Source organism: Hippopotamus amphibius, chromosome 1 (assembly GCF_030028045.1).
Source record: "Hippopotamus amphibius kiboko isolate mHipAmp2 chromosome 1, mHipAmp2.hap2, whole genome shotgun sequence".
In the NCBI taxonomy this organism is placed as follows: domain Eukaryota; kingdom Metazoa; phylum Chordata; class Mammalia; order Artiodactyla; family Hippopotamidae; genus Hippopotamus; species Hippopotamus amphibius.
Genome location: NC_080186.1, coordinates 206722769 through 206739228, shown reverse-complemented (window position 1 = coordinate 206739228; position 16460 = coordinate 206722769). Strand labels below are relative to the sequence as shown.

General features: G+C 32.6%; 1 protein-coding gene across 14 annotated transcripts in view; it reads right to left on the bottom strand.

The window, feature by feature from the left end:
- Positions 1-692: 692 nt before the first annotated feature.
- The window catches only part of TMEM161B (transmembrane protein 161B), a 68576-nt gene continuing 52808 nt past the window's right edge, over positions 693-16460 (bottom strand). For 7 of the 14 annotated variants that reach the window (XM_057739698.1, XM_057739682.1, XM_057739672.1 and 4 more), the window contains 7 exons: positions 12157-12308; positions 11665-11725; positions 11016-11156; positions 8213-8326; positions 4272-4446; positions 3119-3215; positions 748-1978 (listed from right to left, as the gene is read on the bottom strand). In XM_057739698.1, coding sequence (XP_057595681.1) covers positions 1701-1978; positions 3119-3215; positions 4272-4446; positions 8213-8326; positions 11016-11156; positions 11665-11725; positions 12157-12308 — 1018 coding nt within the window. In that variant the 3' untranslated portion in view covers positions 748-1700. Of the gene's footprint in view, positions 1979-2884; positions 3216-4271; positions 4447-8212; positions 8327-11015; positions 11157-11664; positions 11726-12156; positions 12309-16460 lie in introns of all 14 variants that reach the window. The other 7 variants (XM_057739716.1, XM_057739704.1, XM_057739623.1 and 4 more) reach the window with 6 other exon arrangements.

Below are 16460 nucleotides of genomic sequence, written 5' to 3'. Positions count from 1 at the left end.
TTTAGAAATACACATGAACTATCATTAGGCTATATTCACAATTCATTTCAATCAAAGAGTTTTATCCGACTTAAGCATTTACTTTATTACTCATTCTTATTTAAAATATCAACTATTTTCAAAATATTTAACCTACACCAAAAGACAGGAAGTTGCTGTACTGAGATTATTCAAATGAATATGAACCGCAAACTTCCAGTGTAATTCCAAATGAAGACTTTCAAAATTGCTTTCAATAGTGACAACAGCACTGAAACATAACATACAGCCTCTCAAGACAGTCATATGAAAGAATATTTACCAGTAAATTCTATTCAACTGGAAAAAAACAAAACAAAACTGTTTCTCTCTTATATTCATTCCCTGTGTAAAAAAACATCCAAAAATTTACTTCTTTTTTCTATTTCATTTGAATTTTTCTTTCGAATTACTTCAATTTCTGTCCATATAAAGTAAAAACATTACAAATAAAACAAAAACAAATAAAATAAATAAAAACACTACAAATTTAAAACAAGTCCTATTCAACATAGGTTTAAATGATACTGGTAAACCTGTCTAGAGTGGGAAAGGTTCTGATTTTCTTTTTTAATGACAGAAAAAGGATTTTAATTTGGGAGCAATCACGTAAGTATTTATAAAACCGGGAGTACTCTTACACATAGGCAACACAAATAAATCACTTGCTCTGATGAATTTTCAAATGTATTTTAATCTTATTCCAGAAAGAAAGAAAATTTCTAGATACAAACACATCTCATTCAATCACATTTTAACATACATTCAGCAACTTAAAATATTATAAGAATCCAATATTTTCATCTTTTATAATCTCAATATATTATATATTTAATATATAATATATAATATATATTACAATACATACAGGTAGTCAGTAGGATTACAAAGTAATTTTTTAAAAGTCTGATCAATGTTGATAAATATCTTTGCACTATTCAAAAGAACTATAAAATAAAATATGGGAGGTCCAAACCTAATGACAAAACTGCAAACGTTCATGTAGCCAACCATTTTAAAAGATCCCTCAAGTTAGACAGAATGCATTTTAAAACCATATTCTTGCTACTCTCAAGCAGCAATATTTGTAGATATTAAGCATGTACATCTTCATTAAATTTAAAATTACTATGCAGCTTTCCTTACTGTAATATACAGCAGCTATTTTTTTCTTTCTGTTGGATTTTGCCATTGTTGCTGTTTGAAGAGTGACTGGTATATACCAACAGAAGTGACTTCAGCTCCTTTCCCTCCCCTAAAGCATGGCTCAGTTTGAAGATCATTCTATAGGCAGCCACTACGAATATTAACAGTACCTTAATACCATTAAGAGCAACCAATCAATAACTGGAGTCATACGAGAAGTTTCAAAGACTGATGGCAGTTTCTGTAAACCAAGGCCATCAAAAGTATTACACTTGTAGGAGCCCTCTCACATCCATCAATACAAGGAGTTAAAATTCCAATGCCACAGTATAGCAGTTAACAATCTATTCTATAATTTTAAATATTAATACCATTAATCCACCCTGAGAATACAGAGGAAGTATTTAAAAGAAGATATTCTGATATGGTTTTTTTCCTTTGTATTTGCTTTCTCTTCTGGTTTTCATCAGCCCTTCAAGGGTACGAATATCTGAATTCAAAGTGTAACTTCGATATCCTTTTTTGTTAACTGAGATTCACGCCACAGTGAGATACTGGTGATAGAAAAGCCCAAAAAGGCTTGTAGAAAAGAGACAAGCAGCAATCCACCAGGTCAGAAAAGACAGAAGTCCTCGAAAAAGCAGAGGAGTGAAAACGTTTTTTAAGCTGCTCAGTGCCACTGTTATTTGTGTAACAGTTACCTTCATCTTCCCATCAGCAGATGGTAATCCAGAGTAAACAGAATTGGACGGTAAACTATTATCCACTGGCAAGGTAGAGATAGATTCTGGATAAATCCCCCAGGAATGATTACCTAAAAAATTCAAGATGCAAATAAAACTTGAAGAGTAATTCCAAAGCTTCTTTTTTGGAAAAAAAATAAATTCTTTAACTTATATTTGAAATTAAGAGCAAGAAGTTCCGTGACAAAACACATTATTTTATGTTGAAAATAAAATAATCTTTCTAAACATCCGGGGAAAATTACTTTAACTTGACCAGACTATAATCTAACCTTTCCAGTAGAAGTACACATTAAAAGCTAAAATCTAATTAACTTTTAATTAACTGCACTAAAATCTGGTAAAATAACAAAAACATTGTTTTTTCCTTGTATAATCCATGAATCAACTACCTCTACTGGAGTGACAGGGACTGACTATACAACTTCTTAGAATCTTTTCTACCTCTAGAATATCAGAATAAATTTCTTTCTCAGAAACTATCTCTGATGTCAATGTAAGAGACTATTAATAGCTTCCAGAAATTTTTTCACCATATACTTTCTTATGTTGGATAGAATATGAGTCACATAATTTACAACTGAGCCACTCTGTTATGTTCATAGATGCCTGAAGGCCATTTACATCTATCATTAGCTCTGTAGTATCTATAAGCGCACCCAATAATGCTTTTAGTTCCTTTGGGCTTCTAAAACCCCCACATTGGCAGACTTCTCAACCTACACAAAGAAATAATCAATACAGTAATAGATAATCCTTGAGTAACAACACAGAGGGGCTTAGTGAACAGACTTATAGGAGAACTTTGCTCTGCTACTGAAAAATCTTTATTAACAGAAGTTATCTGAAGCAGAACTCACCAAAGGATTCTGTAATTCATAAGTCTACAAGTACTTTGTAATAACTTAAATGTTATGCTCTAACAAAATATTAAATCACTCTCTTATAACAAAAATATTAAGATGAAAAGTGCTCACTCAAGTTACTCAGAATTAACCTTTAGCAAACAATTCTTTCAACATCGTAAAACCACACGGGCCTGAGTTTTCAAAATCAAGATGATAAATCAATGAATCAACTTCCACAGCTTGAAGTTTCCTGTTTCCTTTTAAAGCTTTTAAAGAGAAAAACAATTTTAAGAGGCATATTTCCTTGTATTAATTATAGGTAGAAAGTAAAGCAATGTCTCCCAGTTGTCAAGGTATGCCTACCTAGAGTTTTCAAAAGCAGGGTTGTGTGAAGCAGCATGACCAGAGGAGCCACATACTGCAGTGCAATGACACAAAGGTAATAAAAGACTCGAGCGACCTGCAACCAACAACAGTCTTAAGTTTCTATCACGCTGACATGTTATGAATGAATTAAACTTTCATATAATTGTCAAACTGAATTGCTTAAGAGATAAACAATCCTTTCATGGGAAGAAAACTAAATGGTAATAAATCTGTACTTCATTATAAACGCCCCCAGGCTGACTTCAGAAAGGCTCAGTTCGAAGGTTCTATAAAATGTGAAAATATTAAAACAAATTCCTTAAAAATAGTTCTTAAGTGATTAATGCAAATTGGAGAAACAAAACCACTAAAATTCAAATGGCATATAATCACTTACCGTTTCAAATATAAAACAAAATGCTAAAATCTCTAAAGACAGACACCTAAAATGTCAAACTAAATAACAGTAACAGAGTCATATATGGGCATAAACAAAAACATTAATCCCCATTTATATTCGACTGAGGTAAAATTACAAAGTGTGAAAAATACATGAAAGGTAGAACACAAAAAAACTTGTTTGAATCTTAATAGATGCTTCTCAAGATGAAATTTCAAGAGTTAAAAACAAGAGGACCCAACACCACATTTCTTTAAAAAAAAAAGACTCAATCAGGTTATAGGTCCAGTCCATTACAAAGGTGGATGGGTTCCTAGCACCTTCCTTCTTCGGAATTCCCCTTAAGTTAAATTTTGTTTCATGTTCAAGTACTTGGAATAATGTTAAAAGGAATAAATTTAGTCACTAAAACTAATATTTCCTCTTCTTTAAGTCATAAAGGCTGTATAATACATTGTGATGTCTTTCAGATCACCTAGGGGAGTCCCATTTAGCAAAAGTAGATATACCACAGCTTTACAACCCAACTGTATGATACTTAAAGTACTTAAGGCAAGGGGAATTGAGATCCTTTCTTCACCTAGCACCAAAATCAGATTAAAGTCTCTGACATCTGTCAGTTTAAGATTATCCCATCTATTTATAATAAGAACATTATGGGATGAAATTACTATTGAAGGAAACCAAACACTTTTATTCTTACAACTCAGTATTTGCTATTTTTCATTTTGACTACAGTATAAAACTTACCATTTTCTGAAGCTCAACTGTGCTTATTCGCCCTGCTTCTTTCTTCATCTGATCCACACATTTCTGGGCTAAGTTTAAGTAAGCTTGCAGGTGACTACGCATCATGGCCAACCGCAAAGCACACAGCAGGATTATTAACCAGAGTCGCAGAGTATCAAATGTAGCTTCTGTCATTCTACAGATCAAAAAGTTGATATGGTGCTCTCAAAGACCAAAATATGCTAGCATGCTGGTTACATGTGTTAATGTTCATCATATAAGATATAAAGAAATCAAGACTGAGCTACAGATGGAGCTATAAAAAGTATTCCACTCTACCACAGACTTACCTAACATGATACCTTCATTTGCATAACACATAAATGTATCATGAAATAAAGTAGTACCAGAGAAATCTAGATTTCAAGTAATGCTTGGGATTCTTTTCTCTATCTACCCTCCTCCATGGGGGGGGGGGGGAGCGGGGAAGCAGCTATAAAACTAAAAGGGAAGGTGAGTGCTCTTCAACTGGAGATTGTAAGAAAGAAGAAAGGAAACCACAGGAGCTTGACTGTGGAACTATCAAGTTAACAACCCATCTATTTCTGGCTACAGTTTTGTTTGATCATATAAAGACCTGAGTAGGATCTTTCACTCTGCTGAATTCCTGATTGGGATCAAGAATTCTGATATATTATGACAAAATCGGATGTTCCTTAAAGAACTTTAGAAAGAAGAGCTAAATTCTGATGCCCTTTTGGGGTTTATCGTTTTTAGAAGACCATGGTTTCTGCTTTGATAAAAGATAATGCTGTAATCTGAAAATAATGCCTACACCACGCCTGACTGTTCAAAGCTCTAGTGCATATCAGGCACTTAATATTGACTGCTGAAATGCATGGAGTGATCTGCCAGACAAGATTTGCAACTCAGAAGGGTCTTCCCAAAATTCTTAGGACCATGAGGGCAGGATGGATGGCTATAAAGATAAAGAACAAGTGGGAAAAGATAAAAAACCTTACACTTTGCTCCAAAATAGGCTCCATTATCACCCCTTCCATCTATCCAGTGAAAGCACCTAGGAAAGGGACTAAACTACAATATAGAAGAAGTTGCCTGTGGAAATAAAGTTGAAGAACAGGTGGAGAAGATGTGAAAGTGTGCAGTTTTGTTTGAACTATTTACGAAATGGAGGTCAAATAGGGATGGAACAAAGGCTTTATTATGCTCTCTTTAGTATGCTCTCTTCTGTTTTCCTTTTTACAAGGTCATGAGTGAACATGGACATAAAACTCCAACAGAAACACACTGTTGGTGAGGAAGCATAAAGGCATAACTTTTTATCAATATATTTACACTATAATGAACAATGAGATTAAGGCATCAGTCATGTGAGATCGACAGTACACAAAAATCAAGACCATCCACAGCTTTGAACCTTTCCAGGGGCCTACAGGCAATACTGTGCTCCCCGGTATGGAGCAACCAGGAGGCTTGACTGGTAGTATTCTGAAGATAGCTATTACATACACTTTGAGGGTGACGGGTAATAGAAATGAAGGGAATGGTATAAGGCAGTGAATCAAAAAATATCTGCTCCATTTATAAGGAGTTCAGGATTTAGATAACAGTCCTAATTAAATAGTACCTCTAATTCAGATTATTTAACTAATGGGGTATCTCAGGAAAGAGTCTGAGCTGGGGCAAAATATACAGGTAAAGAACAGGCAGAAGAAATTTCTCCAAACTCCTAAAGCCATTCTAAGTTTCACAGTAGATGTTTTCTTCTGGTTTTCTTCTCACAAGGTTACACACACACACGGACTCTGTTTGCTCACATTTTTTTGATGCCCAAGTAGAACACATGGATGGATGAGTTTAAATACATTCCAAGGTTGAAACTACATTCTAACCATTTTGTTTCTGACTACAAATAAAAGCCTTTGACAAACCATTTAATCCATGTGACAGACGAAGAACCTGAGTTTATGGGCAGCCATTCTTTCTCAATCTACCACGTGGACTTTGGATTTTAAACAAAAATTAAAAATCACCTCTATCTAATCACTTAATATAATGATCTGACAAGTAAAAAAGAATAAAATGGAGCAGCAACATGACTGTAATTTTGTTTCAACTGTTTATGAAGGTCAAGAAAGGGAATGGGACAAAGGAAATAAAGCCGTAGGAAGAGGATTCCATGTCTTCATGTGCAACAAAATTTTTCCTATAATTTAATATACCAAGGGGAAAATTCCTTCTTCCTACTTCCTTTAAGCATAGTATTCACTACTAATCTATACACAGTTTTATAGGCTAAAAGTGGGAAATGAATGTTGGTATAACTACTAAATGCTTTACATATACCAGATCTGGCTGAATAACCTTAGCCAAATTATTTAACCTCTGAGTCTGTTATTTCATCTATAAAATGGAATAAGAACAGCAATCATAAATAGAGAATTACAATAAGAATGAATGAAATAAAATATGTAAAGTATCAATACCCAGCATAATAACTTCTGTATGTCACAAATGCTAGTTTCCTTGTTTTCCTAACGAAACTAAGGCAAATATAAAATCAGAAAACAAAATTGCAGGAGTATAAGACCCAGCTTTCATGATCAAACTTCAAGGAAGGGCTAGGAATGCTTTCAGCATCAAAGACGTGAGAAAGAAAGTTTACCTGAGATTCAGTCTAGATCCCCATGATACTTAGGATTACTTTATTACTCAGTGAACCTGTCAAGTTACAATTACCATTAAACTTTACTTGTGTGGAAAAATGTTATGACTTCAATGTATACTTTCCTAGTTCAAATAAGATTAAGTGTTTAAAAAAAAAAACATGGTCATCATCGATTCTACACTTACTCCAAGACAAATTTGTACCAGGATCTAAAGAAAATAGATAATATAAAATGCATTCTATGGAATCAATGACTAGTCAAGATTTTCTATTTTAATTTTGATGAGGCAAAGCAGTGAAAGGAACATTTATTAAGCACTTACTTCCAGCCAGTTGCATTACATGCATTCTTTCATTTAATTCCAATGATAACCTTGTGAGAAGGATACTATTATCTTCATTTTCCAGATGGGGAAACAGAGGTTCAGTGAAGTTAAATAATCTCCCTCAAGTGACAGTTTTAGTGAGGATCAGAACTGGGGTTTGAACCAGCTCTGCCTGAATCTTTTTATTACTCTAACATAGTTCCATAAGGCTAATGAGTTAAGATATCAAGTACAGTTACTAATGCCTTTTCATAAGTTGTTCCTATGTTTCCTTTTGCCTCTGTTGAAATACAGGTGCCTAATTGGGGAAATCCGACCTAATATTAGATAACAATGTTAAGGCTTTATTTTTAATTTTGATAGGTGTGATGATAATACTGTCATGTAGAAAAATATCCTTATTTTTTAGAGATGCATACTAAAGTTCTTAGGGGTCAAAATGTCATGCCTCTAATTTACTTGAAAAACTACTTCATCAAAAAACAAAACAAAAAACAGTGAAGCAAATGTAGAAAATGTTAACAACTCTTAAGGGATTGAATATATGAATTTCCATTTACACTACTCATTTTTTTCCTCCATAATTCTCACAGTTATGAAAAAATAACAGAAATGCACAGTGTCTTAAAAAGAAGCACTACAAAAAAAAAGAAAAATGTCAGATAAAAACTGGATATCAAGTAAAAAAGCAGAAAAACTTAGAACTGTAGAAGATAATATTAGTGCAGAGTAATAATCACTCACAACCATTAATGAAGATCACGAAAAGGTTAAATGATGACCTGTAGTTTCCATTTTATAATACATTTTTAAACATTTCTATTAATGTTTTAAAAATGCAGTGTCCTAATATCATCATTAAAAAACATGAACACAGTAAATAACATTTTAGAAAAGTTTTGATTATATAATGAAATAAAAATTAGCCCCCAAATACCCATACTTACAAAGGGACACTTTCTTTACCCAATGGTGGGCTCATAATGTAGTCTTTGGTGATTGGTTTTACCCAGAGCAGAACCATAAATAAAGGTGCCAAGAAGTTGATATGAAGTAATGTTCTGAAAGTATGTAAGAAATAAACATAAAAATCCAGAAACAAAATACTCTAATAAACTACAGAAACTTGGGACTTAAAAAAAAAATGAAGGTAGGAACTTATTTTCAGTATCCTATATTAAGGTACTATTGTCAGCATTATTTTATATTTATCATAGTTGCTTAACACTGATTTGAGCTTTTGCAAAAATACCTCATTATTTTAATTTTTCAGACAAGAACATTTAGATTGAGGAAAGTTAAATGACTTGCTCATAGCATTATTACAGGTTAGAGGGAGATCTAACACTAAAATCTAGATCTGTTCACTTCTATTCTAGTGTTCTTTAACAATCTCCTACTGTATCCCTGATTTAATACACTGGTACTTAAATGATTCTCTTTACACAATCAATAAATTCAATGGATTTTCAGTATAGGAGTCATCTTTTGATACTTTTCAGGTCAATTAAAACAAAGTGCCTTCTCATTATTTACAAGTAAGAGACAGTGATTAGCAAGGTCCATAATACTAGAAGGCATATGGCAGACGGAAGCTACTGCAGCAACTTATACATGAGGAAACTTTCAATATGTAATGATCATGTATAATGTTTTAACTACATTGTTAAAATCATAAATGATTCACATTTTTATTTCTTCTTGAAGTATTATGAACATACCTGAAATTAATTTCCCTATCCTATACAAACCAAGGAAATTTACATTACTCCCACAAGGCAATATACCCAACACAGCAAAAAAGTTTCAGGTGTGAGATGTAACGTCATTGTTAATTGTTGTCCCAAGTTTGTATCCTACAGAGACAGATGACTGGTAAAGACTGTCCTTATTTCAGAAAGACAAATTCTTCAGACTATTTTACTACCATGTACGGCTTTCATTATCAACCATGCTGGGGGCGCTAAACCAGGCAGTTTAAAATACACACACACACACACACACACACATTAAAATACCACTACAGTGAGGGTGACAGTAATTTATGTGAGAAAATGGCCAGATCAGGAAACCACGAACACCTGACAGGGAGAGGTGGCACTCTAGTTCTAAGCTCTGGCACTAAAACAAGTACTACTGCCTGGCCATGGGGGTGAGGAGAATGCTACTCTTTGTGCCAGTCATGCTGCTCTGACAACAAAACTAGCTTGCCACACCCTGTATCCGGGCAGAGTGCTACTACACAATGTGTGTGTGTGTGTGTGTGTGTGTGTGTGTGTGTGTGTGTGTGTGTGTGTGGTGGGGGGGGCGAGGGCGCTGCAATACACTGAAAATAAAACTCCAAATTCCCAAAGGGAAAAATCTTAAGAAGCCACATTTTACTGAGAAGGAAACTAAAATGTGCCCCCTGTCCCCAACTCCAAACCACCACTAAATGCTTTACATGTTTCTCTAAAGTGATTCTTTCATCCCACAGCCTGGGTAAACCATTGGGTGCGGGGGAAGAAAGCAGCAGTATTAGGTATGCAGTGTTGCTAGGGAACACTCTAGTATCAAGGAGCAGCCCACAGCGGTTTCAGTAGCTGGTGAAGGGCTCCCCTCCACCCACCCTTTCAGCTTATTTAAATCATAACACTGGGGTTAGTGGACTTAAGTGTGTGTGTAGAGAGGAGGGGGAGAACCCGGTTTTGTTTTAAAAGAAGCCATTAGAGAAACGGATGGTGGGAGAAAGGCAGGATGTAGCCAAAGAGCATGCTGAGTAAAAGGAGCAGAAAAAGAGGGATGACGGAGTGTGTATTGGGAGGTGAGAATAAGTAAATACACACACAAAACATATGCAGAAAGAAATGGAGGTAAGGAAAAATACAAAAAAACTTTCAAAATTAAAATAAAGGAAAATGACATAGGTAAGAGAGATATGAATGTGAAAAGACCAGCGAATCAGCATCATTAAACACAGGCTTTTAAAGAGAAGAAATGTTAGGAAATGTGATTACTCAGAGAAACTTAATGACTATAAATACATATATCAAAATGGAATATTCTTAACTTGGGTGTCTACTGCAAAACAAAAAAAGGACTTGAAAATCTGGATCGGATATGAAATGAAGAAGATAAAAATCGGTCGCTCTGCCAAGGTGTCTATACCACCACCAACAAACCATCTGTGACAACCACAAGGGATACAGTAAATGGGCTCTGAACTACATGCAAAGATTCAAATACGATTTCTCCATTTGAAAACTAAAATAGTAATCTATGGTATTTAACATTGTACAGTATTAGCAATCCCAAATTAAAATAATTTTACAAACAAATCAATAACATAAGGCAAACAAACATTTCTTATGTATACAGATTGTTTCAAAACATTAAAAAATACTTTAAATAAAAAATATTAAAATGTTTAAATAAAATTATTTATATGAAATTTAACTAAGTATTTTTAACTTAAAAATTCTGATTTAAGGAAATTTCCATGTATCCTTAGATTAGTGGCAAAGATTACAAGAATATAAATATTGGTATTTCCATTTTAACAGGTAAAACAGAATTTTTTTTTTCACAAAGGACTTAAAATTTAGAAGTGAATGAAAGAAACTTGCTTATAGTAGAAAGAGGAAGTAGTGTGACATCAAATGGTTATTAATTTTCAATACAATAATTTATGATTTCATTACAATAATATACCTTCATTAAGATGGAAAACATATATTTATCTGCATGTGCTTATGTACATTTTCCGCTTACTGTGTAATTTTTTCTGTTGCCAAATTCAGGGCATCCAGATGCATTTGAGCCAGCCGTAATCCAGGAAATGTCAAAAAAGCCCCAATGAGTGAACAGAAAATAGCCAGGAAAAATTTGAAAGTAAGTTTTGAAACAGGACCCCTAAAAATAAAATTTTTAAAAAAAGCTGATAAACTTTTGAAGTTAACTTTCTAGAAATTTCCTTTCTTCTAATCAATTATCTTACAAATCACAATAATAGCAGTAATACAAACAAAGTAAACTCCTACAAAAAGACTGCTCTTATTCAATCATCTATAATGGATTTTGGTGAAGTATCAAGTAAATCGGACATCTCTTAAACCATGGTTTTAACAATCCAACCTACATATTCAACACAGAAAATAACGTGTGACGTATAAATTTCATTTAATCTCTGGTAGAAAAGGAATTAAGTTAAATAGGAGCAAATTCAAATAAGAATTCTATAAAAGATATTTTATACAAAGGTAAAAAATATGAGTAAGGATACTACTAAAAGAGACAGTCCTACTTGAAAAAGAACTCTTTTCACTGATTAAAAACAAAGAACTACTTACAGTAAATGCTATTTTACTAAAAATGGAAAAACTAAAATTTGAAGAATATTTAATTAAAAAAAAAAACTTACTGAGATTCTAAACCTTGCTTTTCAAGAAACTGCATCGCACTGTCTGAAAAATTTGTAAAACCTGTAGAGGAAAAATAATTTACTCTTATCACAGGTGTAAAATACAGAATCTTTCTTTGAAAATAAAATACCAGAAAACAGAACATCTTAAATTTTGAAGTGACGAGCTGAGCTCTTTCATGTGCTAATTAGTATGTCATAATGCAATAAAATTTAGTTATTAGGAGAAATACTCTTTGAAAACATCCCTTTGATATTTGTACATTCCATGAGTATGCATAAGATTTGCATCTTTACGTATATAAGTAAACTTAGGCATTAGAGAAACATTTAACTTTAAGGAAAAAAACGGGGAGGGGACAATGTTTGGAAAAAGGTAGCAAAAAACATAGCTAAAAAAAGATCTTAAGAATAATAAAGGTTAATTATTTAGAACATTACAGAATATACACCTCAAACCTAATTTTAAAAACTTATCAGATATGAAATTACCTGTTTCGAGTCCAAATTCCAGATAGTTTTCTGTTACAATCAAGACTGCCATTGCTTTCACAAAGAAAAAAAATCCAAATGTAACACAGACTGATCTTTCACCACCATCTTCTACTTTAAAATAGTGTGTAGTTAATGAAAATAGAACTTTGCTGCAGAAGGAAAAGTTCAGGAAAAACCACAAATAACTTTGTGGAAGTTAAACACAACCATCTTTTCAGGGCTTGAACTCCAATAAAACTTGACTACAACATCCATTTTGATTCTACAACGTGCTTATCTACAAGGTGCCCCTTGGAAGGAAGTGAAAAAGTAATGAAAATCTGAATAGTCTTCCAGAAAACAGGACATAAAAACAAAGCAAATCTAAGTGAAGTTTATAACATTTTAATATTAATAAAAAGTGCACACACACACACTAAGCTGTAATTAGGGAAAGAATGTATTTCTAGTTTACCTAACTCAAATTTACTAGGAGGTTATTGCAATAATTTTATGAAATAGGTTCTCAGTGACATGAAAAGCCAAGGTACAAGTTATCTTAGGGAATTAACTTTTATTGAGCATGTTTGTCAAGTAGTTTATATTTAGGATCAAGCACACATCACAGGAATCATCTGTAAATCATCCACTAATTCAAAATTTGAGAATTACTAACAGCCAATGGTAAGCTGTGGTACAAAAACTAAGCATCTGGGATCACAATTTCACAGGTATGACAAAACAAAAAACTTTAAACAAGTTCCTGTTGAATACTCAAAAACAAGCAAAGCCTCAACATGCTCACATATTTAAAAATATTTAAATTTTATATGAAAATACCAAAGAGATTATTTTATCTGAGCCCTTACCCCCCTTAAAAATTAATCAAATCAAGAACAAATCAGTGGCTGATCCATAGCTAGAATCCAGATTGCCATTATATCAAATTACTCTCCTTGAAAGGACAAACCCAGCAAACAAAATAAGATGCTTCGCTGAAAAAATCTAGAAAAGCAACTTTTACTTAAATTGTATGTCAAGCATGGATGATAATAACAGCTGTCATTTAGTACTTGCCAAGTGCTAATAAGCATTACCAACTAACTCATCTCATCCTTACATTAGCCAACTATTATCACTACTTTCCCAGAATTTAAAAAACTGCGGCACAGATAGGTTAAGTAACTTGCCCAGGGTTACACAGCTAGAGTAGAGGCAGTTGGGATTTAAATCTAGGTGGTCTGGATTCAGAGTATGTTCAGCTAACAACTTAGTATACTGCCCTCTATGAAACTGTATACAACACCTTAAGTATGCTGTAGTTTAGCAGTAACACATGAAATCATTTTAAAAACAGAGCTGCCTTGACAGAAGTAAATAGTTCGTTCAAACATTCTCATAATCAGAAGAATTCTTATTCAGGAATGGATGGGCAAGGATAAGAACCCTTGTCCTTGCTCCTTAAAATGAAGCTGTCCTTTGCTGCCTACTTAAAATATGCTAATATAGTTATTACCCATTCTCTATTAGGATCCTACCTAGGATACTGGATATAAATGTAGAGTCTTAGCTGTTCTAGCTACGGGAACCTACCCTAAGTAAGCCAATATGAAGGTAATAAAGACAGATGGCTTTTTTGTATCTTTCAAATGCAACTTATTGAAATAAGTCTCTACTACAATGTAAACTCCATATCAAGGATTCTTGTCTCCTGTTCACTGCTTAGTTAGAGCATCAAAAGAGATATCTGGCATACAGTAGGTACTCAATCAGTGAACAAATTTTGCCACAGAAATAATGTTTTACATGGTAGTTTAGGTAAGCTCAAACAGTATTAATTCTATGCTTTAATGGTAAATAGACCTTTTGAAGAATGAAATATAAACAACTCTTTCTCTGGGATAATATACTCAAAGTAAAAAACAATACAGAAAAAGTTTTAGTCAAAGATCTGTTTTTATCAGTGGTAATAAAAATACAAATTATTTAGCACTCAAGAGTTATAAATTTAAAGGATGTTCTAAGTTTTATAAAGACTTAGGCTTTGTTTTCTTAAGGCTTATTTATAAGATATTCCTTTTAAATATCAAAAAAAAAATGAAGTAGAAGAATAGCTCATTTTTATCCACCTATTCCTGAGGCAATCAGGCCCTCATAAGTCTGTGATGGGAAGTATCTTTATTAACCTCCTTTAGTCAAGCACCTCATTTTTCAGCGAGTATCATCCCCTTTCCTGACTTTCAGTGTTCTCACCTCAGTTAATCCCACTCTAACTAGTCTTCCTTTCACACAAACCTCTCTGCTTTTTCTCAAATTTCATGATTCAAGATAAATACTTGCTAAAATTTATTTTCCTAATTATTTATTAACAATAGCATTATTTTTTTTTTGAAAAAAATGTCTTGTGTGCTAAATATAAATCAAATTAACTTTCATGGGCTAATCTGAGAGGAAATGTCATTTAGAGCATTATTTCTCCAAAAAGATTATTTTATTTCCAAGCATTTCAGAATACAATCTACATGCAAGTTGCAGGTACAATCTAAAAACTGCGGTACTAGGAATTTATTTCAACTTTTTAATATATTTCTTTATAGGCCATTATAATGATATTACTTATAATGCTACAGTCTATAAATAAAGTACCTGATTTTCTTTTAAGACAAAACCAGATCGTGAAAAGCTAGATAATAACCTGTGAACTTTTTGATTATAAAGACCTCTGCATGTTTTCATATTTGCTATAAGAAATATATGCTTTAGGATACATATAATCAGAAATACTATCGAGCTTAAGCATACACCTGATGAATACATTTATCAGGTATGTTACTTTCATTCTGAATGTAAGTGTGAAAGCAGAACAGGTACATCTGTTTAAATATTTTTTACATATTTATAGATAAAACAAAGATAAATAATTTATCAAAAATCACAAGTTTAAAGAATAGTACTATTTTGAAACAGCTAATAAAGTATCTGAAAATCCACATTTTTTTCCATTATTGGTGAGTATTATCACAAAAAAAATAAAAAAAGAAACTTGCGTTTTCTTGTGAAAAATATAAAAGTTCCTGAACAATCTGCCAAGATTGGCAAGATTGGCAGATTGTTCAGGAACTTTTATCTTATGTAAATCTTATAAAAATCAATACCTTTGTTATCATGTTTAGAGAGAATTATCTTTTCAAAGAGATTTGGAAATTAAAAATTCATATAGTTAAAAAAATAAAAATAAATGTCTTCTTATATTCACCATAACTCAGGTTTTATATATATATAATGGTCAAGTATTTGAACAAATTACTTTTTTTAATTAATTTTTTATTGGAGTATTGATTTACAATGTTGTGTTAATTTCTGCTGTACAGCAAAGTGAGTCATATATACATATATCCACTCTTTTTTAGAGTCTATTCCCATATAGGTCATTACACAGTACTGAGTAGAGTTCCCTGTGCTATACAGTAGGTTCTCATTAACAAATTACTTTTCTTATGTAAAAATTAAAACTAATAAATAAGCAAATGCCATTGGTTTACATTATTTCCCCAACCAAATATTTAGCACCCTGCCACAAGGTTACTTTGCTCAATTTAACTCTGCAGTACTCTGTAACCAGAGTACTGCAATACACAGCTATGTGAAACTACTGAAGTAAAAGAGCTAACCCACATAATAATAGATGTCATTTTTTCTGATACGGAACATCAGGGGAAAAGGGAAGCTAAATTATTTTATAACAAGGGAAATAAATCCTCAAGTCTTATATATCTGCAAAACCAACAATCTTTGCAAATTATAGTAAGAATTTAAAGAGTGATATTTACACTCCAGTTCTTACTTTGTAATGCAAAATTTTGTGGTATTTCCATGTGTTATTCCTTCAAAATTCTTTCTAAAATCACCTAACATTATTGTACAAGTTTTCCCTAAACATAGTTGTCAATCCTCTTCCTATTTTGGCTAACAATTACTAAATCATTTATAAGCAATAAGAGTATACTGCATCACTGCACAAGCTGGCATGATTTTGTTATATTACGCTTAAGTAGGGTTGTCAAACTGATAGCATGTCAATTTCAATTAAAATGATTAATGGGGGTTTAACAAAGCACATTTAGTTTCCATGTCATTTTAAGATGTAATGTGAATTTTTTAAACTTCTCTATAACTTAATTATTGCATATATCCTACCACTATTTTTTCCTCCTTTTCTATAAGAATATCATTCATTTCAGAGTTTTTGCATTTATGCTCTCACATCAAAGACACTGGTAGTCTATAGTTGCTTAAAGCAAAAAGACTTTATAGGGAAAAAA